General features: G+C 47.0%; 1 protein-coding gene across 1 annotated transcript; it reads right to left on the bottom strand.

The window, feature by feature from the left end:
• Positions 1 to 8,670: 8,670 nt before the first annotated feature.
• Positions 8,671 to 18,453, bottom strand: LUZP1 (leucine zipper protein 1). The gene is made up of 3 exons (XM_010285775.1): positions 15,298 to 18,453; positions 10,301 to 10,465; positions 8,671 to 8,709 (listed from the first exon to the last, which is right to left on the bottom strand). The coding sequence occupies exons 1-3, from the start codon at positions 18,451 to 18,453 to the stop codon at positions 8,671 to 8,673; spliced, it is 3,360 nt and encodes a 1,119-aa protein (XP_010284077.1).
• Positions 18,454 to 23,815: the final 5,362 nt, after the last annotated feature.

Raw genomic sequence — 23,815 nt, 5'->3', positions numbered from 1 at the left:
GCATGTGCCATGGCTGCTTCAGCAGGGGGGTGCCCTCCACCCTTAGAATCCTAGAATCTTTGGCTTGGAAGGGACCTTTAAAGGTCATCCAGTCCAACCCCCCTGCAATGAGCAGGGACATCTTCAGCTAGAGCAGGATGAGAGCTCTGTCCAACTTGACCTTGAAGGGTTCCAGGGATGGGGCATCTACCACCTCTCTGGGCAACCTATGACAGTGTTTCACCACCCTCATTGGGAAAAATTCCTTCCTTCTATCTAGTCTGAATATGCCCTCTTTTACTTTAAAACCATTACCCCTTGTCCTACTGCAACAGGCCCTGCTAAAAAGTCTGTCCCCATCTTTCCTACAGGACCCCTTTAAGTACTGGCAGCTGCAATAAGGTCTCCCCGGAGCCTTCTCTTCTCCAGGCTGAACAACCACAACTCTCCCAGCCTTTCCTCACAGCAGTGCTGTTCCAGCCCTTGGAGCATTGCTGTGGCCTCCTCTGGATCCATTCTAACAGGTCCATGTCTTTCCTGTGCTGAAGGCTGTTGGCCTTCTGGGCTGCAAGTGCACATTGCTGGCTCATGTCCAGCTTTTCATGCACCAGTACCCCGAAGTCCTTGGCAGGGCTTCTCTTGATCTCTTCATTCCCCAGCTTGTACTGATAGAGAGGGGGTTGCCTTGACCTGGGTGCAGGACCCTGCACTTGGCCTTGTTGAACCTCATCAAGTTCACACAGGCCCATTCCTCAAGCTTGTCCAAATCCTTTTGGATGTCATCCTGTCCCTCGGGTGCGTCAACTGCACCACTCAGCTTGGTGTCACCTGCAAACTTGCTGAAGGTGCACTTGATTCTACTGTCTGTGTCATTGATGAAGATATTAAAGAGTACTTGGTCCCAGTACAGATCCCTGAGGGACACAGCTCATCACTGATCGCCATCTGGACATTGAGCTGTTGACCACTACCCTCTGGATGTGACCGTTCAGCCAATTCCTCATCCACTGAACAGTCCACCCATCAAATCCATTTCTCTCCAATTTAGAGAGATGGATGTTGTGCGGGACTGTCAAAGGCCTTACACTCCAGACAGATGACAATGGTAGCTCTTCCCTTGTCCACTGATGTGGTTGCTCTGTCATAGAAGGCCACTAGGTTGGTCAGGCAGGACTTGCCCTTGGTAAAGCCATACTGGCTGTCTTGAATCACCTCCCAGTTCTCCATGTGCCTTAGCATAGCTGCTAGGAGGATCTGTTCCATGATCTTCCCGGGCACAGAGGTGAGGCTGACAGGTTGGTCGTTCCCAGGGTCCTCCTCGCTACCTTTCTTAAAGATGGGTGCAATGTTACCCTTTTTCCAGTCTCCAGGGAATTCACCTGCCTGCCAGGACTTTTCAAATATCATGGAGACCAGCTTGGCAACTACATCATCCCGTTCTCTCAGGACTCTGGGATGCATCTTGTCAGGTCCCATAGACTTGTGCATGTTCAGGTTCCTCAGGTGGTCTCGAACATGGCCTTCTCTTATGGTGGAGAGGAACTTTGCTCTTCTAGTCCCCGCCTTGCAGGCTGTACCCTCGAGAGGTGTGGGAAGAGGCACTGCCAGCAAAGACTGAGTGAGGCCTTCTCCCCCTTTGCTTTACCCTGGTCTTCTGAGGCCTGATGGATCTTGGCTTGAATCCTCAGCTGAGGAAAATGAATAGAGACCTTCCCTTTTCTGTAGTGTCTAGGCCACCAAGTGACAGAAAATATGACTGCTTTACCTGGTGGTGTTTTTGAAGGGAAATAGCTGTGGCTGCTGTGCCTGACTTCATGCCATCTGTGTGCTTGGACAGTGTGTAACGGAGAAGATGTGTTTGGGGACCGAAGGGTCTACGTATCCTTAAACCTTGTTTCCATAGCCTGATGACAGCTACACAGAATTCCAGTTCAAGTTGAATGCAGAGAACTTAAAAATAATTGTGTATGTCCATCTGTGCAAATGCCAAAAGTAAGGAAGTAAGCTGGGGTTTCAGATGCCTCAGATTATAAAGCATGTTAATAAAGATACTACCAAGGATAAGCATACCAGGTAGCTGATGGGAGGAAAGACATTGGAGGGAACATGAGTAGCTGGGTAACGGGCAGGCAGCATGTCCTGTGCCAGTGAAAAGTGATGCTGCACACTAAAGGCATCCAGAGTTCGGCGGGACTGGCTCCACAGTTGGGCAGGCATTGCGGCGTTGGCTTATAGCCGCCTCGGCTTACAGGGTACTAAGCATTAGGACTGGTTTTCTGATTGGAGTAGTGGTAATGGTGGTAAGCAGATTAGTTTGCAAGGTCCAGAAACACAGTTAAGGGGAGCTGTCAGCTACCTCGGTAGCTTGGGTAAATACTGCTTTGGATGCAATGCCAGAGTTGAAAAGACAGACACTACTTAGACCTCTGTGAGTGGCTGATCAGGAACCCACGGGAGGGGAAGCAGTGCTTGATCTGGGCATGGGCAGTATACACAATCCAGCTTAAAATCTCACCAATAAAGATAATTTACAGCAGCAGCCTTCTTACAGGTACAACTAAAGCAGAAAGGTTTGCAGCTGAAGTACACTTCTTCTGTAGGCAACATGAGGACTACTTAAACCCACCAAAGCAAGTAGATGTGACTGATTAAAAAGAACGGAGTAAAAAAAGGCTTCAGAAAGAGTGATGTTTCATGGCTAAGCAGCAGTGCTATGGTAGATGGGCCATTAGTCCCGTACACATATTATAATGCCCTCACATAGGAGTGGTAAGCCTGGCCTTGAATCACAAACAAGGAAGAGAACCACCCTGTGGTATGTGCCTAAGGTGTTGGCAGGGCAGAGATTTAGAGCACATGTGCAAGCTATGAATGATAACTCTTCACTTTTACACATTTGCAGATCTGTACTGTCCTTAGCAAGCCAGACACAGCAGCATTTGCACTGTAGCTACAGTAATGGTTAAGAGGTGAAGAACCACCTCATTAATGATATTCAATAACTGTCTATGTGAACTGGGATAGAAAGGGGTCTCAGCCAAGCCAAAAGTCAGTTTTCTTAGACAAATATTTAAGAGGGAATGTTTGTAGGACTTCACCTCCAGTTAATGAGCTCTACCGAGGGAGTAACAGCTGAAGTGACAGCTATGGATGGCTCCTAAAATGTCAGTCAATACTAATAACCCATTTAATAGAACTTCTGGAAATATGTCCAGTTTTGCAGTCAAATAGAATAAACCAGATAGAAGGAAGAGAGCTTTGTCTTTGTGGTGTCCAGGGCCCCTTATAAATCAATGTACTTCTCTCCAAATTATGTGGTTGCAGTCACAGGGGCTTCTCCTGCATACGATAGGTGCTAATTATACCTGCATATTGCAAAAGGTTAGGAACTGTGAAGGAGACTTTACCACTTGTACTGAACTCTGTATCTTCCAGGAGGTGGCCAACAGATTTTGCTTCCATTACAGTCTATACTGGCTCAGTGAAGAAAAGCTAATGAAGTGGTGGCTGGTTTCCCTCTTTAAGAATGCCCTTCCTCCAACCTGCTCTCAGCAATGCCAAGTCCAGGTCATGCAGTCTAAGTGGAGAGTGGCTGCGTTCCACTTGATTTGCCATGTGTGTATGCACTGTCCATGCCTTAAATGCAGCCTAGGAATGGATGTATGAGATCTGCCTGTATAGAGGAAAAAACCTAACAAACTAGTAGTCAGACTTAGCACTAACACAGAGTGCTGCAGACTGGAGCTGCCTCAGCAGTTCACCAAGGGGCATCAGTACCTCTGAGTAACAGACACTGTGCAGGGATTCAGCCAGATCTATAAATACCACATCACAAACATGAAAAAGAGAAGAGATTTTATTGGTTATATACTGTAGAGCTGACACAGTGTTCAAGTTGGGAGAGACATGCAGATAAAGTGTGTGTTTACATTTGGCATGCAGACTAAGAGCACTGTGTAACTGGAAGGAGGTGAGCACCATCTGTATCCACTGCATGGGCAGCCTGGGGAGGAAAGGGCTGCCTTCCCTCTGCTGAGCTTGCTGAGACAGGGACAGTTTTGAGAGGGTGAAACAGTGCTGATAGCGCTATTGGACACAAAATTTGGTTTGGGGTAATAGGCAATACTGTAACCCTGGAAAATTTGCTTAACTTGCATGAGTCCGTGATTATGAAAAGATTTCTTGCATTGTCTTCTAAGCTGCCCCAGCCCAAATATATGTCTGCAAATACAAAAAAATAGATTTATTTTCTTAAAAATACATTCCATGCAGCCTGGAGTGCTGCTTCTACAAGGCAGGAGCCTGCACTGCATGCTGGGCAGCCTAGGATGATCCTTTGGGTCCTTAGGTTACTGACCATCAGAGGCATCTGCAAACAATGGCTTTGTGTTTCATCACATACAGAGCAGTCCACTGGAGGCTTGCCTTGGAGCAGTGCTTTGACCACTCCAATGATGTGCAAGGGTGGTAGAGATGAGGTCCACTATGTTAAGAGATAACATCAATGTGACTATTGCTTTGATCTGTAGCTAGGAAATTTCTCATGTCAAGTGTCTCTTGAAGCACCAAGGTGCACCACTCTGCCCTGTGCTTCCTGCCCTTTTCCCTTCCTGGAGGTACTGTCTGCAGGAGGACTGTGGGTATCCTCTTGTCTGTGTCCACTGAGCTGCAGTTTGACAATGCACGGCACTGGTGGTTGCACTGCGAAGCTGTCACCCCTCCATGCTACCTGAGCAGCCGGAGAGGCATTGCTCTGCATGCTGCAGTGGTGTTTCTGGACACAAAGGAAGCTGCTTCATGAAGCAGCAAGCTGCTGGCCCCTCAGGCTGGTGCCAGCTGTTGTGGGGAAAGCTGCTGGCTCTCTAAAAGGGACCGGCATCTCCATTTCCTTGGGAGAAGCAAACACTGACACACTTCCTCTGTACAGCAAATACATTTACAACTTTAGAAATACCCAAGGACTTGATGTGCAGCCTCATGGCATCATCAAGCCCACTGAAAAGTCTGTTATATGCTAAAATTACAAATACTTCTTCAGTGATGCCAATATTTACACATATACTCTATTTTACAGCTGTTCAAAAAAAGTGTGCAATTTGAGTAAACACATTGTGTTTCCTGAAGTCATTGCTTATAAATTTAATAATACAATCAGCTCCTATTGCACTCATGATTAGAGGGCATGGCCCCTTTCAATTTCAAGGAGGGTCTTCTTTCTCAGATTTCATCTTGGTTGTGGTAAAAACAACCCAGTGTACAATTACTGAATGACATCTTATGTTCATTATTTACAAGCAGTGAGACTGAGTCTAGAGCAAGAGTATGCGCTGTAAAATATTGAACAAATGACTGAGACAGCTGGAAAAAGGAGAGGCTTCACCTGTGAGAAGAACCTGAGGAGAGCAGACAGTGCCAGAAGAGCTGCATTGGTGGTTCAGTAGCTGGGGCTCCTGCTGTGTGCTGTGAGCCAACCGAGAAGCAGGGTGAACACCTCCAGTTGCCTGTGGCTAAGGAAAAACCTGGTCCTGGCTGACAGAAGCGGAAAACCAACAGCTATTGCTGCTGGTGGTTTTTCCCTTGCGCTTCAGATATGGAGTTGCATTATTGCGGTGAGCTGTGGGGTTGAAAAGCCGATGGGTAAGCCAGAGTTTTGTGGGTGGGTACAGGGAAGCCTGTGTTAGCTCAGCACATTGTGTCTTAGGGATGCAGAATTTTCCTGGCCAGGACTGAAACCAGTTCCCTTGGAAGGAGCTTTGGAAGCACCATGGTAAGCTGGATCCGTGTCAAGAACATGAGGAGAGGGCTGGCGGATGTGTATGGGCACCCAAATGTCCTGTAGGATGTGGACGGTCCTGCAGCAGGACAGGGCTCATCATTGGGAGGAAAGCTCAAAGTGATCCTTGTCCTCTTCAGTGTGTATGTGCTGTCTGTTTGTAAAAGCTGCAAATCCTGGGCAGCAGTGACATGGGGCAAGAGGGAGGCCCTCCTAAATACGCTGCTTCTCTGTGAGACTGAACTGCAGTGCTAAGCACGCTGTTATCAGCCATTCTTCCATGGTGAAACTGGGTATATATTACATGGCTGGAGAGCTGCTTAGCAGCAGGCTTGGAAATGTAAAGAGATGTGAAAAATTACTGTGATGGCAGGTATGTGCCAAGACGCCTCCAAGATGCAAACTTGCAGGTTCAGCAAGCAGGTACTGCAGGAAGAATTTGGGATTCTTGCTGCACAGCAGCTGCACTGGCTCAGAAGGGGTTTTGCAGCAGTGTCTCCCATGCAACAGATGGAAGAGGACCTGAGGCAGCATATTTAGTTTTGAAGGGAAGTATTTTCTTTAACGTGAAAATAAGGGGCAAAGAGTCAGAACGTAGCGTCCTGAGGCTAGCAGAGGCCTGCAAGCAAACCAGCCCTGTGAGAGACCTGCTGAGATGTGGCATTTCTGGCAGGCTGCAATTCTATCAATCAGCTGTGGAAAACCTGCAAGATTGCATAACGAGGCAAGGGAAGCTGATGCTGTTCAAACAATCAAGCTCAGTAATGTCTTTTTTGTGTGGTGGTGATCCTGCCATACAGTTAACCTCTGAGCAAAGCAGGGGGCTCAGGGTGGATATTGCAATGTCACAGGCTCATTTAAAAAAAAAAAATCTATTGTGGTTTCAGATTGTAAAATATGTACTAATTTTCAGTATTTCCTGATAAGCATGGGGCGGGGGAGGCATTTCAGAAATTTGAATTTAACTTCAGAATTTCAGTTTCTTTCACTGTTTGGATTTTGAGTTTAAAAATTTTTTCCCATTATACTTGAGGATGTATTTATCCCATTTGCTACTAGCACTGCCATGTCATGAAACTGTAAGAGATAGCAGTTGATAGAATTTATTTTAATTTAATTTTAAGATTATTAGAGCTGCCACTTAGTACTAATTTAAAAGGATTATCTTTTTGTCTTGTTATACAACTTGACACTTTTACATGTCAGGTAATACAAAAGAATAAAATGAAGGGTTAAAAATATAAATTTGGGAAACCATCTAAAATTACAAAAGGAAATATTTCTTTTCAAAAATAATTCTTCCTTTCCTCCAAATAATCTTTATTAACAAAAAAAAATCATGTAATTGAAACACTTTCCTTTTTATATAAATGTTTTCATAGATATTTTCCAACCAGCTCTAGTTTTTTGATTCATTTGCCTCTCACAATTGAGGCATATAATTCTAAGGGACAGGGCGGATAGGGCATATAGATGTGTACATATGGATAGCCACACACGCACTGCTGTGGTAGCTGCTCGTCTGGAAGGTGAGATGTGAGAATGAGTGTGGGGTGCAACTCAGACATGGCAGCACCTCCAAAACAGGTAAGGGACCTTTTCCCCTCTGCAGCATTGTCCTTGTCCCTCCGCAGAGAGGGGTGTTTGTTTCCAACAGGCAGAAGAAAGCACTGGGGGAAGTTGGTGGTGTTTGTGTACAGGACAGGAAAACTGGGGGCCAGCCCTGCAACTGGGTGGTGGGATGTAAGGGAAGGACTGGCGGAGCTGTGTGAGCCAGATGCAATCTGTTTGCTCAGGGCAGATGCTGCCTGAGCACCTCTTGGAGCTGAGGGGGCGGTGTCTCCCCGACAGTGATGCCATCTGCACTGACAGGGTAACGTACCTCTGTATTTGAAGCAGTCTCTGACCATACCTGGGTCCTAGACATGGCGGATGGGGTGGTCCTGAAGAGGGAATCAGATCAAGGCTGCCTAGGTAGCCATACTGGAGCTTAGGGTCCAATCCTGCTGTTTCCACCCTAGTTTTGGAAGGAACAAGGACATTCTGCTTGTCTGCAAGGAAAAGCACTTGTGTCTTTTTCCCTTAGAGCTCAACTGCTGAGACGAGCAGCAGAGTTGTTGCCTGTAGAGCGTGATGGACATAAAACTTCACGTAAAAAAGCACCCCAGTCCAAGTCAGGAGGAAGTTTCACTGCCGCGTAAACTGCTGTTTGTTTGGCTCAGAGATCTTGGTGCAAGATCTCAGCTGGTGATGAGTAGGTCGTGCAAAGCTTGTTGCAGAGTCAGACAGCAGTAGGGAAGAAACTGCTTCTAAACATTTGCTGCTCTCCTTCCCTCTTAATGTGTAAAGCAACCAGTGGGGAATGGTTTCCTCCTGCCTAGACACAGCGGGTGCTGGGAACACAGGTACTGAGGTGACCACAACCCAAGTCAACAAGGGTGTATTAGGAGTATGCAAACTCGCCCTAGGAACTGCAAGCTTTCAGTTGTGGAGCTGTGTAGAACAGCTGTCATGGGCTGGTGGACTGTAGTCACAGGGATACTTCTGGGATCTTGTCTAAATGCAAGTGATTAACAAGTTCTCTGTTATCCAGGGGTACCATCGGTCAGAGTGGCTATGCAGTCATGGTTTCCACATGGAGAGAGACCTATCATCCTATGGAGGAGTTGAAGATTGCAGGTACAGAGATTAGAAGTGGGAGTCCCCTGAGCAAAGTCTCTGCAGCTGCCTCTTCAGCAATGAAGAAAAAGAATTCACCAATAAAGCTCCTGTACCTTGCAAACTGCATTAGAAAACTGGTTTCAGGCTAGCTGAAGCCTCTGGAGAGGTTACAAACAGGTGTGACGCCCGTGAGCTTGGTACTGTCCTGCCTCTTGTTCCACCGTGCAGTGCGTTCATTGAGTGGAAGGGAATACAACTCATCTCCGAGATGTTGTCCGGCAGGTACGGGAAGCACCCTGTAAGAAACAACCCCACAGCATCACAGACTGGCTAGGACCTGCAGCTGCCTCTGTCAGCATTTTTGCTCTGGGGAAGAGTATTGTGATTGCCCTTAGGCAGCCATCCCAAAGCCCATTAGGATCCTAGCCCGATGGTGGGGCAGGGAGGGCAGTGGCAGGCTCAGTTTGGAACATACAGGCTCTGTCAGTGCTTACAGTGGAGTAATCCCAAAGCAGAATGACCCAGTCCTGTCCCACATAGGCAGGGCCTATTATCTTTTTTTATGTTGTAGTGTACCCAGCACCTACTTCCACACCCAGGATGTGGACCTGGCAAATGAGATGCACAACACCTGACAGCACAGAGGAGATGGAGCTGATCTGATGTGCTGATCTCTATATGCAAGGTGTTCAGGCTCTTGTTACAGTTGGTAGAAGCCTGGGCAAGACAGCAGATCCAAATGATGGTGTGTATGCTATGGGGACCTGACTTTACCCGAATTTTTATTTGCTGGTGACCCAGTCTGTGCAGACAAAGGAAGCACAGCACAGCCTCAGATACAGGAGTCAGCATCTGGCTAGATGAATGTCACTGTGGGTGATACCTCTCGGTGACCACACAGAGTGTCACTGTGGAGTCTCCTTCCTCAGCTACCAACAGGGACAGTGTCAGTTTGCCGCGCTCTGCTGAAGACATTACCTATCTCTAAATGCCAGTCTGCAAAGCTCAGCTGTGACCATGTCCCTCTGGGCCCTTAATTTTGTGCAACTTCCCCAAGAGGTATGAATATGTAGGGCTCTCAGCTGCCTTGCTGCAGTCTTGCTGCTCTCACATTAAGACTCAGCAACTCCTGTGCAAATCCAGTAAGATACACTGACGAAAGCTTTGAGGTCTTAAGATACTTCCTGCCGTGGGTGATCCACAAATGGAAAGATGTATTTTGCTCTGGGCAGCTGCACAGGCAAAGAGGGAATGCCAGGAGGAAAAGAAAATCTTTTGTAGAGACATAAGCATGGCTGTGCACCTAGGAATTAAGGGGTGCCTGGACCTCTACCTCCTCTGAAGGGAGCCCCCTGTGAAGAGGCTGGAATACAAGGTTTTTCCCATTTCAGGTAATAAGTCATGGTCACTATAATGTGGGCCACTTTCCACTTCTTTGTGTGTCCAGAAAGATGTGTTTTAGGAGGCAGAGCAGCAGGTTATGTAGTAGCAGACAAACACACAGCTGAAGCAGGAAAGTCAGGGACTCTGATTTTGTGTCTCCAATGTTTTTTCCACCCCCAATTGTCCAATGTGTGCCAGGGGATGACTAGATGCAGGGCCTCTTATTCCCTGGCGAATGTTTTTAGCCATAAAACTAGCTAAAACAAGTCTAGAACAGAAAAATAAAGTAGTACTTTTTTACCGGTATAGTCAAGCAGAATAATTTACCAAGGCAACACAGTAGACATTCCACTTTGGGCAGTGCTAATTTAAGACTGGATTTCTCTTAAAAGGTTTACATTCATTTGGACAAGTTCTCCGAGTTATGCTACTGAGAGGTCAGTTAAGATGTTGGCTCCTTGCCTTGTAACTCTTTTTTTCTGGATGGTCCTTGAACTCACATACCTGCTCCTCTGCTTGGAGACCCAGCGGTGCATGGGGGTTGGATTCAGGGTCCTGCATTTCCATCTTAGTGACTGGCCTTTTCCCTGGTGTGTCAACCTGTGAGAGGTACTCCGAAGAGCCATATTGTTTTCTTCTGGAACTGAGCACAAAATCTTTGCTCTCATCCTGTGCAAAGGGAAATAAAGAAGGTTAGGACTTTGCGACTGTGAAGGGATGTGGAATAGCAATGGGTTTTTGGCCCTGGGTTTGCAGTGCAAGGTGCTGGCTTATGTCCCTTTCATATTGGCCATAAGGCCAGCTCTGGCATGTCCTCACTTATGTGCTATTTCATAAAGTTTTTTTTTTTTTTAAACCATCCAGTAATTTTAATCCAAGTTATGAGTGCAGAGTCTTCTGTTCAGCTGAGTGACCTGTGTACAAATCTGTGCTCAGCCTGTATGGCTTTGCTGGGCCCAGAGTGCTTGGGTCCACAAGGGACTACTGGCAACAGAAAATCCCAGAGTTTAGTGACTGAAGCAGTCAGTTTTAACTACCATGGATGGGGGGGAGGGGCGTGGCTAGCAACCTCAATCTCCCATTTTCTTGGCAATGAGGATGTGATGTGGCAGTGTCCTACACTGTTTTCCTGCTCTGGGTATTTAAATTGCACTTTTAAACTCACTAATGTTTTCTTGAATGTCTGCAGAGACATTTATGGGATCATACCCTGGGATTCAGTTGCCTACAGTCTGCCTTAGGGCTGGTTGGGGCACCTGTGTCTTTTACTGAGGCTGCACCCTGCTGTGAGTCGCAGGGGTGAGGAGTCTCTGTCACCTTCCAGCTCCTGGGGAAGATGGCAGTGCTTTTGCTGTTGGCTGTCAAAAACCTTCTTATCTACATGTTCCAGCACCCTGTAAGGCACATCAGAAACAAAATAAATCATTACAAAGTTGAACGAACTCACTTACAATTGCAATAACGTAATTGGCTACTGGGCAAAGTGCAAATACTGAAGGCTTTATCAGCTCTGCTCGCTTTGGGGATGGCATCATGTTTGCTGAAACACACAGTGCACATCCCTGTGACGGGACTGTGGGCAGTGGTGGAACAAATTTGGTCCCTGCCCTGTGGCAAAAAGGAGAGCAGGGAAGGGAGAAGCAGCAGTCCCCATGCCTGGCACAAAAGCATCTCTGAGATGGACACTAGCCTTTGATGGGCTGTCAGAAAGAAGCTGTGACATCTGGTGGGTCTGGATGGGCAAATATCTGCCCTGAGCTGGCCCCGCTGTGGGTGACATCCAGCAAACAGCAAACCTTCCCCTTGTGATCCAAGCCTTACAACAGAAGTGAGGTGTGAGCAGCAGCAGTACCTTGGTGAACAGGCACAACACAGGGACAGGTCCCACGGGGACCTCCAACCAACCATGGGCCAGAGATAACCATGGTGGGCCAGGCTGCTCATGAAAGTGAGGTGATTGATTGATTGATAATTTTAATTTAATGAATGGCAGTCATCTTGATGGACCTGAACAGCTTAGCAAGGGCTGGGCACCTCTATATTTCTGATACAGTAGTTGTCTGTCTGTAGAGATGAGGCCACTGAATGAGCATATAGGTGCTCCATCCCCTTGGGGATCTGACAGTGGCAGTTTTGTCTCTGCTGTCAGGCCCCATGAATTTATGACTATCAATCAACAAACCCAGATGATACACTGGTCTCAAAGAGTTTTGTAGGGTAAGGAGCTGAGCCAGGGCCATCAGGCTGACCACCGGCCATGTGTCAGTAAAGCAGACCAGTACCTCCCCATACTGCTGAGTTGGTGCAGAGCTCAGCATGCTCCGTAGCACTGCAGAAGGTAATAGCACCCCAAAGGACAATCAGCTGGTCACTGACAAGTGCCTGGGAAGCTGCTCTGAATAGACTGTGACTCCCAGAATTCACACAAAACCGAACAGAACCCTTGGACAAAGTTATTGAGGTCCCAGGAAAGATGAAAACACAGTGATGCGACATGGCTGGCTGCTTAAGTAGAAGCTTATGTATGTGGAGTCAGCAAGGGTGAAATGGTGATGGATACACTTTCTATTAGGCCCTAAACAGAGGAGAGAAGGGCTGAGAGGCAGCACAGCCCTAGATACTGTCAGGGAGACTTTTCCATGAGACCAGTCCACCATAAGAAGATATGCATAGCTTCACTTGAAGAAAAGTCTACCTTTAGGTTTTTTACCTAATTTATGCAGCACACAGCCCAGCTCCAGTCATATTAATCACAGCCACAACAAAAACAAATCAAGTGCATTCATCTTGCATTGCTGCCTGCTTGTTGCCTTGCCAGTCCAAAGGGGACTAATTTGGGCATTGACAATTTTCAATCACCACACCAGAGAAATACCAACTTCAGTATCTGAAACACGAAGCCCAACAGAATGACTGAGGTCTTGCATCTCCTCAGGTCTTTTATGGGAGCCCGAGAAAGGCTGGCTGCAGGCACTAGAGGGAGCTGGTCCCCAGGCTGCAGCATCCATCCATCAGCACCTACTGCTTTCTGGGTCTCCCAAAGCAGTGCTCCAAAAGAACTGCCGCTTCTGTAGCACAGATATTGCTCAGAACTGCTGATAGAGCCTGTAGCTTCATTAGGGACATTTGCCTGTATCAGTGGTACAAAAACAGAAGGCTGAAATTACACCTTGTGCCTTGGCATCTCCTTGCAAGAACTCTTTCCAGGTGCTCAGTTTGGGTCTGTCTTGAGGGACAGGCTAAGGGGCATGGGCAGAGCCTCCAGCTTTCTGCTGTGCTGCAGCAAATGGTCAGATATTGTGAGTATTTCGTGGAGGAGAGAAGCATGTATTTTGGCAAAACCAGTACAGACTCTGTGTTTCCCAAATAGGATTCTTAAAGCAATCTCAGACTTTGGATAGCGAGCTGGAAAGAGGTGACAGTGATGCCTTCACAAGAAAACTGAATGTGCAAAGTTAGCATAGATCAGTGCTAAGCCTTCTGCCAGAGAAACAGCTACATCTTTAACTGAAACAGAAATTCCAGCAGAAACAGATTGCTTGTGCTATGATATATATGATAAGCCTGAAGATACCCTTCAAAGGCAGATACTTTGGTTTTTTTCCAAGGGCATATGCAATAATTTGAGCTGCCCAAATATATGAAATTTCTTATCTGTGTATTATCTGCAGTCTTTCAGGGTAACTTCATGCTCCTCATTTACAAGTCAAAAATATACTTAATTTATGTCCAAGAATTCAGATTTGTGACTGTGTGGCATCAGGGTTATTTTATTTTAAATTATGATGCAGAGAGATACCTAACTCAATACTCAACAGCCCGGTGTGAACTAACCACACCGTCGGTTTCCTGACTGCTTGTCACTGCAGACAGACGAGGCAAGGCTGGAAGCCAGCTAATTCATCAGAGATACCCAGGATGACTACACAAAGGTCAGGTTACTCTGTCAGGGACACTTCAGCTGCTGTTGCAGGCACACCGCATAGCTGGCGAGTTTGATCTGACAGTGACTTTGAGACCACCCACTGAATGTACTGCAGAGCTACACTCAGCCCTGGGTGGGAAGATGGGAAAGATGTGTGAGTGGCCACTCTTTAGGGCTCCATGACTGACCACACATGAGCCCAGCTGCAAGTGGAGACCTCCTCAGTTGTGAGACTCAAGGCTGTGGGTGCTGTGAAATCAAACTCCTGGGATAAAAGGAGGCCCAGGGTTGGATCTCCCATTTCACCAGCACATAATCTGCCATTATGCAAAAGGACAACCTCAGTCATGTCAGTTCTGCCTGGATTCATGAAAGAGAAGTACAGACTGCCTGTGACCCTGGCCAGGGAGACGACTGTGGCCTTGGAATCTCCCACCCTACAGATGGGCCAGAAGTGAGGTTGCACCTACCCTTGTCACCATGATTTCTATCACCTGCTTCAAGCTCAGTGTCTGGGTGATGCCATTCCTAGGCATCCCCTTCAATACAGGGAATTTAGGTTGCTCAACGGTGCAAATTCTTCTGTGCTTCTCCTTGCCAGAAGGTAAGTTTTGCAAATGTAAAACTCTTTTCACACCTTCACCACCTCGTCTTTCTCAATGCCAGAGTCATTTGGTTATGAATCTGTCCTGTCTGCCATAAACTCTGTCAGATTATTCAGCTGGGCTGCTCCTGGAGACTGGCAACAGCAGCAGCTGCTTAGAGCAGCTCTACGTAAAGAGCACAGGCAGCAGCTAGAGCAGCAACTGGCATATGGTTTAATGGACTTGGAGGGGCACCTGGTGCCAGTGAGCTCACTGGAAATATGCTGGAGCCTGCAGCTCCAGTGGCAAGTATAGCTCACCAGACTAACTGTCTTGCATGTGTCAGCCCTGCTTTGAGGGACTCCCTCACTGGTACCAGCCAAAGGAACAGGAAAAAAGCACAGCCATCCCTGTGGCTCTTGCTTCTTTTCAGGTTTCAGGTTCATATTGACACAGACCAAGGAGAGAGCAGTCCTGTGTGACCAGCAACCACTCACCTGTTTAGGAGATGCCCGGAAAGCATTTCCAGACCAGAGTCCAGCACTGGGCTCTGGTTTCACATCAGGAAACCATGCAGCTCTTACCAAAAGAAGCCATAGCTCTGCAATTGCCATTACAGCTCTACCTGAGGCACAACCCTATTAAATTCTGCTCATTCCTATCATTACTACTCCAAGTTGACAGCGCCATGCAAAGCCACTCTGAAAAGCATACCATGTCGTACATAAGCTGTGACTATGTCTTCTCTGATCTTGGCGAGACCAAATGCTACTATATGGCATATGGCATTACAAGACCCAAGCAGATGGATCTCATTTAAAGAAGTCTAAATTCACATATGAGATGCTCCACTGAAGATAGCAGGAGCTGGGAGAAGGCAGCACTTCAGGAAATAAGCTGTAAGAATTTAAAATCAGGCACCCTACAGCTAACAGGCAATTTGGAGAACCTCATCAACTGAAAGACAAGAGTGTTTAACATAGGATACTTACAGGTAGCATTGTCCGGTGCCAAGCAGAAGCTGCTGTAGGATCACTTGCATAGCTCCTGCGTGTTAGCAGTTCAGATGCACTTAAGTTACTTTTGGTCCTGCGGGACCCCAGTTCAGGGGCAGTCCAGGAATTAGCTGTGGCACTGCTCCTTGCTGAGGTCTGCTCCAGGGAGTTTGCTCTTGCACTGTTCCCCTCCATTTCTGAGAGATCCACTGAGGACCTACTCATGTTTGTAGTACTGGAAGCTTCACTCTTCTCCACTTTGGTTTGAGAGTCCTCCAGGGAATGTAAGCCTTGTCTTGTTCTCCAGGAACTTCTCACAGTGACATGTTTTGTTTCAGATGAAGCTGTATCTGAAGAGCAGCTCTTCCAGCTGATTGCCTCCGAAGGCGGCTCACTGTTCCTCTCTGTGAGTTCAGAAGTCTTTATCATAATGCTGCTTCTGGAGACCACTGTTTCTGCTTTACTTCTTGGCACTGCCTCTCCAATTCTGTCTGTCTCAGATAATTTCAGTGCACTTTTACTAATTGATATCTCAAAGGGTGTGGGAAGATCATTTGTTATTGGTGAAGGCTCATTTGGAGCAACTCTGATGTTGCTAGTGGTAACATGCCTTTCCTTTGCTGCTGTATCTGCACTGGTCCTTGTAGCTGTTGGCTCAGAAGGGAAGATTGTGATGCTGCTTGTCATTTTACTTGTTACCATTTTAAAAACAGACTTCTGTTTTTCTGACTCTGCCTCAGAAACAGTCCCTCCCATGACTGCCTTCATATCCTTTTCAACAATTGCAGGTTTAATGACAGCTTTTGATCTCAAAGCTTCTCTTGGGCTGAATGACCTTCTGGACTTAAATCCTCCAGTGCTGGCATCTGATGGTTTTATACACTTGGTGGAGTCTTCATCACTTACAGTGTTTTTGTCATTTTCAAGAAGTGATGCTCTAAAAATTCCCCTGGAATTGGAGAACTGCTTGGAACTAACTTTCTTTCTTGTCTCAAAATCTGACTGAGTGGTGTTTTTTTTGCTTCTTCCCAATTCTTCATCTGAATTAAGCTTTTCCTGGTTACTCTGGATGGTCTTGGAGTCCATTTTCAAGCCAGCATTTAGATGATCCATTGCTGAAGTTGAAGACTGCTCCTTGTCTTCTTTATCAAGACCTGTGAGAATCTGCAGAATGTCTTCCTGACTCCTGGAGCGATGGGAACGCTTTGTTAGTGTTGAAGGCTTTGCACTTTCAAGTGATGTGTCTGCGAATTCTTTTTCCTGGCAGATATTTGCTCTTTTAGCCCTGCCCTCTGAGGGCTGTCTGTGTGATGCAGCAAAAGTGTTCACTGCTTCTGCTTTAGAGATGGTGGAATCCGATGCCGACATGTGGGAGTAGAGATGGTACCTGTACGTGGAAGCTGTGCCGTTGGAAGAGGTATGATTACCCCTGGCAAGCAGCGTGTCCCCCGAGCAGTCACTGACTTCTGCCTGACTTGTTTTCAGCTTCTCAGCCAAAGCAGCCACCAATTCTCCTTTGCTTAACTTTTCATCCCGTGCATCAGCACTGGTTTGGCAGTTGCCACGGAGCACCTGAGATGACTTTTCAGCCTTCGATCTCATGCCTGTGTCACCAACAGGTTTGGAAGGTGCTTTCCAAGATTTCTGCTCCTGTGCAGCAGGAGGATATCGGCTGAGGACAGACGGCTGCTCTTTTGATCTCTTCCCATCATTCTGCGTGACACAGCCTTCCTTCTGATCAGAAGAAGAAGTGGAAACTAAAGATTTCTCTTCCAGTCTTTTTGTATCTGTCACAGCAGCGTCTGAAAGGGCAGATGCACCAGAAGCTTTTCCTGCTTTTCTGTTCATTAAGCTTGGACTGGGCACCTGCTTACCACTGTGGCTGAAGCTGTCATTACTGACAGAGAAATCTCTGTTCCTTGCTCTTTCCCGGCGCTGCTGCGGTGAGACCTCCCTTGGCTTGTGCTTGGCAGCTGTCAAATCAGCTGTGACACCTCTGTATTTAGGTCTGTCATGTTTTCCCCTGCTAGAAAAGCTTGTATCTTCATTTTCAACCTCTCCGTTCTCCAGATCTTTCTGTTTCTTTATTTGCATTTTTATTTCTTCTAGCTGACCCGTTAAGAGTTTGTTTTTATTCTGTTCACTCAAGTAATTGTCTTGCAGGTCACTGTTTTTGGCTCTCATTTTTTTAAGTTCTTCTTCTAAAGATTCAAAACGTTTAATTTGAGTTTTAAGTTTCTCAATTTCTTGGGTGAGATCTTTCACTTTGTTGTCTTCCTGATTTTTATTCTTTTGGTTTTCTGATTTATTCCTGGTTTCATTTTCCACATGTTTCAGGTAATCCACACTTCCCTTCTTCCTGGTCTCCTTAGAGGGCAATGCAGAAGTCAAGTCATCTTCAATTCTTAAATCATTTCTGTCCAGAAGATTATTTGATGACCTTTCTAGCAAGTTGGATGCATTTCTAGTTTGATCGGCCCTATTTAGTTTATTGTTTTGTTCTAGTTTCTGTGTTAGCTCCTGGATTATTTTTTCATTCTGCTTTTCTCTTTCATTAAAATGTTTTCTTTCACTGATAAAGCTCAGTGCTAAGGATTTCAGTTTTTCTAACTCACATGTTAAGCTCTGCTCAGTTTTATCCAGCCTGTCCTCAGATGCTTCCAGTTCTTTCACTTTCACTCTAAGTATTTCTAGTTCTGTAGATATCTTTTTGGTCAAGTTCTTTTCTTCATTAAGGCTAAGACACAGCTGCGTACAGTCGTTCTTGCTCCTGCCAAAGGCCTCTTCCAGCTTCTCCAGCTCTGCCATTCTCTTCTGAAGGTGTTCGATTTCTGACTTCAGCTCTCGGGTTAGACTCTCTTCCTCTTCAAGTTTTTCTTTCATTAACCGGCAAAGCTCTTCAGCCTTCCTAATTTCTTCATCCTTGCCTTCGATCTTCAGCACTCTTTTCCGCAGGGCTTCAACATCAGCCAGCATGCTGGAGTTGCTGCCTTCTGCCTGGATAACTTTGTCCTGGAGGTCAAGCAGCTCATCCTCTGCTTTTTGCAGATTTTTGGTTGCTTCCTCTAGTTCATCAAGGCGGCGACTAAGACTCTGCAATTTGAATCGTAGGTGCCGATTTGAGGTTTCCTTGTAACCTGTAAATTCTGCCATGTTTATTTTTTATTCCTTTTAGGTGAAAGTCTGGGTGAGTAGTGTGGCATTTAACACCTTGTGTATTCCTGGTCGGTTACCGTTTCTTTGAACAGAGGCAATCTCACCCTGAAAGAAAAAATGCTGAAAATCAATATAAGAGTTCAGAATATAAATATCCTCATTGTGTAAATTAGACTATAAATGTTTATATAAATAACTTCTTAATTAAACAAATTTCTGAATGCTAAACTAGAAGAAATGAAACTGCAAAGAGCCACAGTCCATCTACTTTGGTTACACAGGGTTTCCAAAAATAGCCTGTTCCCAATAGTTGAGGAAAGGAAGTGTCCTCCTCTGCTGGTCTGCACAGGCTGTTTGTGCACAAGCAGCAGCCCCTCAGCCCAGCGCTCAACAGTCAGTACAAGCTGCCCACATGCAAGCTCTTGGGCTGTGGAGGTTAATGCACGTGCAGGATGCGGGTCCCTGTACACGGACATGCACACATAGCAGACACCTCTCTGTTCAGCACTGTACCCATCTCCTGAAGACACTTTACAGATGGAGATTCAGGAACCGTAAAAAGTCCTGTAAACTAGAAAATGCAACCCCCAGCCACTTGGTGGCCACTGAGGAAGGGGCAAGCCCCCCCACACCCAGCTCGCAGACACAGGGTGTGAGAACTGCTGCCAGTTCTGCCCATTGCTGACAGTATTTCTCCTGCAGCCCAGGCTGCTCAGCACAATCCTTCACCTGGGTTGTAGTCACATCCCAAGGACACTGTGCCAGTAGAGTTTCAAGTTTCTCCCTCCTGTTTCAAAAGCTGTCGTTGCCCTCGGCCGCCCAGGAGATGAGCAGTTATGAACGCTTATGCCTCCTCTCCTTGCTGCTGCTGACAATGAGCAGTCATTTTAACACACAGGCATGGTCTGACACACTAAATCTAGATCTCTTCTCAGCTCACCTCAGAGGTGGCAGGGATTTTTTTAAACAGCCCCTCTGTGCTTGGCAGGCAATAGCAGGGAGGGGGACCTGAGTGGGCCAGAATGGCTGCTGGGAGGATCTGAAGTCCCTCTTTGGCACGCAGCATTAGCATCGCCCCATCCTGGGCCTGAGGCACGTCCCCAGCGTGTGCGAGCGCTGCTGCAAACTTGAGGGGAGGGGAGTGACTGCAGCTCTTCGACCCGCACCCTTGCTCAGGCTGTCTGCGCTGAAGCAGGACTTGGCCTCCAGCATGTCTGTGGAGCTCCCTGCAGAGGAAACACTCGGGAGTTTCCTATTGCACAGCGCCAAGAAGCGAAGAGCAGGATGTGGGGAGGAGACAGGGCCAGTAAGGGAGACTGCAGCGCCCTGATGCGAAGCCTTTGACTGAAGGTGATTCATTTCCTGTGGGGCCCAGGCTGCCAACAGGCACCAGCTGCGCACAATGGGCACTCGTGGCGCACACCAGGCACCCTGTGACCCCTCTCTGAGGGACGTCCCTCACTCTGGGGGTGGTCACCAACATATTTGCTTAGTCTCACGGACCTCAGGCAGCTGAAAGGAGCACCAGAAAGAGCACCTGAGAAGGAAACTCAGCGCCTTGTGCACAGTGTTGCGCCTGGCCTTGGCCACATGCCTGTCCCCTCCCTCACCACCATGATCACATCCCACTCCTGGGCTTCCCTCCCTCTTGCTGCCTACAGACCGTGAAGGCCATGTGGGCCATGGCTCTGCTGCATGGCTGTCTGCAAACAGGAAAGGCTGTTTGGACCCCGGCAGGATTCCATCAAGAAACATCACCAGAGTGTCACAAGAAGGGCCAAAGCGAGCAGCTTCTCAGTGCCCTGAAAACAAAGCCCTGTCCCCAGCAGGCCTCACAGCAGCAAGTTAATGGTTAACCTGGCATTGGCCACTGGTTGGAAAGTGGCCTCGTCCCCAGGACACAGCTGGCGGAGCGTGACACACGCAGCAGGGCTGGTGTGCAGTGCTGGTTTTCAGGCCACTGCTCCTGCGGATTGTTTCCGCAGAGCTCAGGGGAGAGGCCTGTGTGTCCCCTGTGAGTGCCATGGCAGCTGGGGCCAGGAGGTGGCTCTGGCTCCAAGTGACAGGCTCCTTGCCACAGAAAGACCACGGTGGCTCAGCAAGCTCTGTCAGTGGGACCAGTCCCACAGCCCCCTTCATGGGAAGGGGTGGGAAATGGGAGAGGTACCTCTGCAGGTGGGTGGGCAGCTCTTCCCTTTCTTCCCTCTTCTTCTACATCCCAAATATTCCTGCAGCATTAGATGCCAGCTGGATGGAGTAGGACTTTCCCCCTCACACACCTGGCACCCTGGGGAAGCCCCACCATGGAGGCCAGTAGAGGCTCAAGCCTGGTAAGCAACTGGGTGCAGAAAGGCAACCTTGCCCTGAAGACCAAGGGCTTCTGCAGGCAGAAGAAACAATTGCCCTGGGAGGTGACCTGGGGTGGGGTCCAATGAAGTCTCCACCAGGAAGGAAGGGGGTTATGGGCAGAGATCCCTGGGAAGGGACCCAGTATTGCTGGTGAACAACCCATCTTGTTGCCCCACCAAAGCAGCTCCTAAAGCTGGTTTCTACAGAGTCTGGAACATGACTAATAACATGCTTTTGTGTCTGCACAGGATAACGCTGGGTAAAGAGCTCTGTGTGGGCCATGAATCAGGATTTAGACACTCTGGTTATATTGTCACAGCTTATGGGTCATAAAGAGCAAGACAGGGATGCTGGGACTGAGTCACTGATCTCCTCTGTGGATGTCACAGGCTGCTCAGAGGCCCAAAGGACAACCTGATTTAGGAGGAAACATTCAAATCTTTGAATGAAGCAGAAAATTTAACTCAGCAATTAGATTTATGAATGAATTACTAGTGGTGTCCCTGATGTTTAATGCCTTTATTGATGATGGCAAAGAGCACGCTCTCAGCAAGTTCATGGATGATACTAGACTGGGAGGTGGCAGGGAGCATGGCTGATATGCTGGAGGGCAGGGCTGCTATTGAGAGGGACCTTCACAGGCTGGAGAAAGGGGTGGACAGCAGCCTCAGCAAAAAGAAGTCCAAGTCCTGCTCCTGTGGCACCAGGACAGGCTAGGGATGATAGCTGAAAAGCAACTTCACAGATAAGGATCTGGGAAGTCCTGAAAAATGAGAAGTTGAACAGCAGTGTGTCCTGGCTAGGAAGACTGACCACAGACTGGGCTGTGTCAGCAAGTGTGCTGCCAGCAGGTGGAGAGAGGTGATCCTTCCTCTCTTTGGCTCTTGTGAGGCCACACCTAAAGTGCAGTGTCTACTTTGGGACTGCCCAGCACAAGAAAGAAACAGATGTACTGGGCTGAGTCAAGCAGAGGCCATCAAGATGGCCATAGGCTGGAGCAGAGGACATACAAGGAGACACTGAAGAAACTGGGTTTACTTAGCCTGAAGAAGAGAAGGCAAAGGCCATTTGCTGTCTGCAGCTACAGAACAAGAGGGTATAAAGAAGGCAGCATCAGGCTCTCCTCTGAGGCACATAGTGAAAGAAGCAAAAGATACAAGCTGCAAGAAGAAAAATTCCAAGTAGTCATTAGGATTTCACTCCCTGCTGTGACAGTGGTCAAACACTGGCACGGGGTCCCAAAGAGGTTGCAGGACCTCCATCTGCAGAGGTACTCAGAGCTCTACCAGAGGTGGCCCTGGAATTCCCCAATACCTCCCCAGGTGACATGATGTACTGCAAGAGATAAAAGAGGCTCAATCTACTTAGCTTAATAAGGAGAAGGAGATGTAAAGCAACATCTTCTACAAGCAAGTATGTGGAGAGAAAGTATCCACAAGAAGTCTTTTAGCAGAAGACACTAACGTTTTGGCAATAGCCAGAACTAACCCCAGTGCTTGGAAACAGAACCTAAACAAATTAGTATTACAAATAAAGTGCACATTTATAGGACTGGAGCAAATCAGCCAATATAAAAATACTATCTTAGATGTAGTGGCCGTTTTAAGCTGGTCATGCTTTGACTGAGGGCTTGGACCAGACACCTCCAGGGGTACTTCCAACCTAAATTACTCTGGCTGTTCATGACTGTTCTTCTCCAGCCTGTCACCGATATCAAAGTATCAGAAGGAATGGTGCAGAATTCAAACATCGGGACTATTATTAATGCTAATTAATATTGTTAGAGGATGTTTAAACAGGACTTGTTAAATAAACCTGATAAGGCAATAACTTGCTCAGCTTGTAAAGGTACTGAACAATCTGATGTGGATGTATGGACTTCTCTTTTTGGAGAGTGAGCAGTTCTTATCGTAGCTCTACTTTATATTTTTAGCAAAAAAAAGGGAGAAAAGAAGATGATAATTTTCACAAATAGCAAAAAACTATGGCAGTGGCAAATATAATGACAGTTCAGTTAAACAGAGCTATCTGAGAAAGTGAGATCAGAGACTCTGAAGGGCTGTATCCTGGAAACACTGAAAAGGCTTAAACGGTCACAGCAGAAATCTTATCTACAGAAGCAGCTGATGTACTGTGGCAGCTCAGAGGCAGACCACTTGGTTGTATCAGCAGGAAATACTCAGTAGAAGTATGACAGTAGAGATTACATTATTTTGTATGCAGCACTGGACTGTCCACATACCAAAGTCTGATGCATCTCACCTTGCTTAAGTAGTGACACAGAGCAAGAGGCACGTACAAATTGCTCTTGACTCTTCTAGATTCAAAGAGAAAAAGGCACTTAACTGTCTTCATCTGACCTTCCCAGGGAGACAGGACTTTCTACACGAGGAGAGGAATCACCCTTTGAGGGATTGTACTCTGCCCACTGACAATGAAGTGTACTGAGACATGGGCTCAGGCACAGGTATCTGGATGGCACTCATCTCCCATGGGAGTGATGCCTCTCTCTCCCAGGGCCATGCATCAAAAACAGAAGCTGAAAGTTTGGGAAAAGCCAAGGTAAGTTTTGGGAAAGCTCATAAAAGTAGTCATGAGTGCTTTTTTACCCTTTAAAACTCTACGAAATCACTGATTTTACCTGAACAACAAGGGCAATCCTGCATTAAGCCAAGAGCCACAATAACATCCATTTGGATTTATTTCTTGAAAAGTGTCCTTCCAATAGACACATAGGAAGCCTGCGGGATCTCAAAGTGAGTTATCCAAAGCAAATATCAAGACAAAATGTGTGGCCAGTAGATACCTACAGGGAGATTATGCCAAAATCTAATTTCAAAGAGAAACATGGCACACAATTTAACCGATTCAAAGTACTAACTTACTAACAAATACTGCAGTGAATTTACCAGGATTCACTACTTAAATGATTCATTCTGATTCTACTTTTCCCCATGGTTTTGTCATTGGGTTTTCTGGTCTTACTCAAGAGGTGCATGTATCTCCTAAC

This window comes from Phaethon lepturus, unplaced genomic scaffold, assembly GCF_000687285.1.
Source record: "Phaethon lepturus isolate BGI_N335 unplaced genomic scaffold, ASM68728v1 scaffold6074, whole genome shotgun sequence".
NCBI classification, from domain to species: domain Eukaryota; kingdom Metazoa; phylum Chordata; class Aves; order Phaethontiformes; family Phaethontidae; genus Phaethon; species Phaethon lepturus.
This window is presented reverse-complemented; position numbering and strand designations above follow the sequence as displayed.

Bases quoted from the DNA above. Each gene is read 5' to 3' on its own strand.
- LUZP1 (XM_010285775.1), bottom strand. From the start codon at position 18,453: ATGGCAGAATTTACAGGTTACAAGGAAACCTCAAATCGGCACCTACGA. The intron at 10,466-15,297 runs GTAAGTATCCTA...CCCTTTGCACAG, and splicing joins GGCACCGGACAATGCTACCT to GATGAGAGCAAAGATTTTGT. The intron at 8,710-10,300 runs GTATGTGAGTTC...TGTTTCTTACAG, and splicing joins GTCTCCAAGCAGAGGAGCAG to GGTGCTTCCCGTACCTGCCG.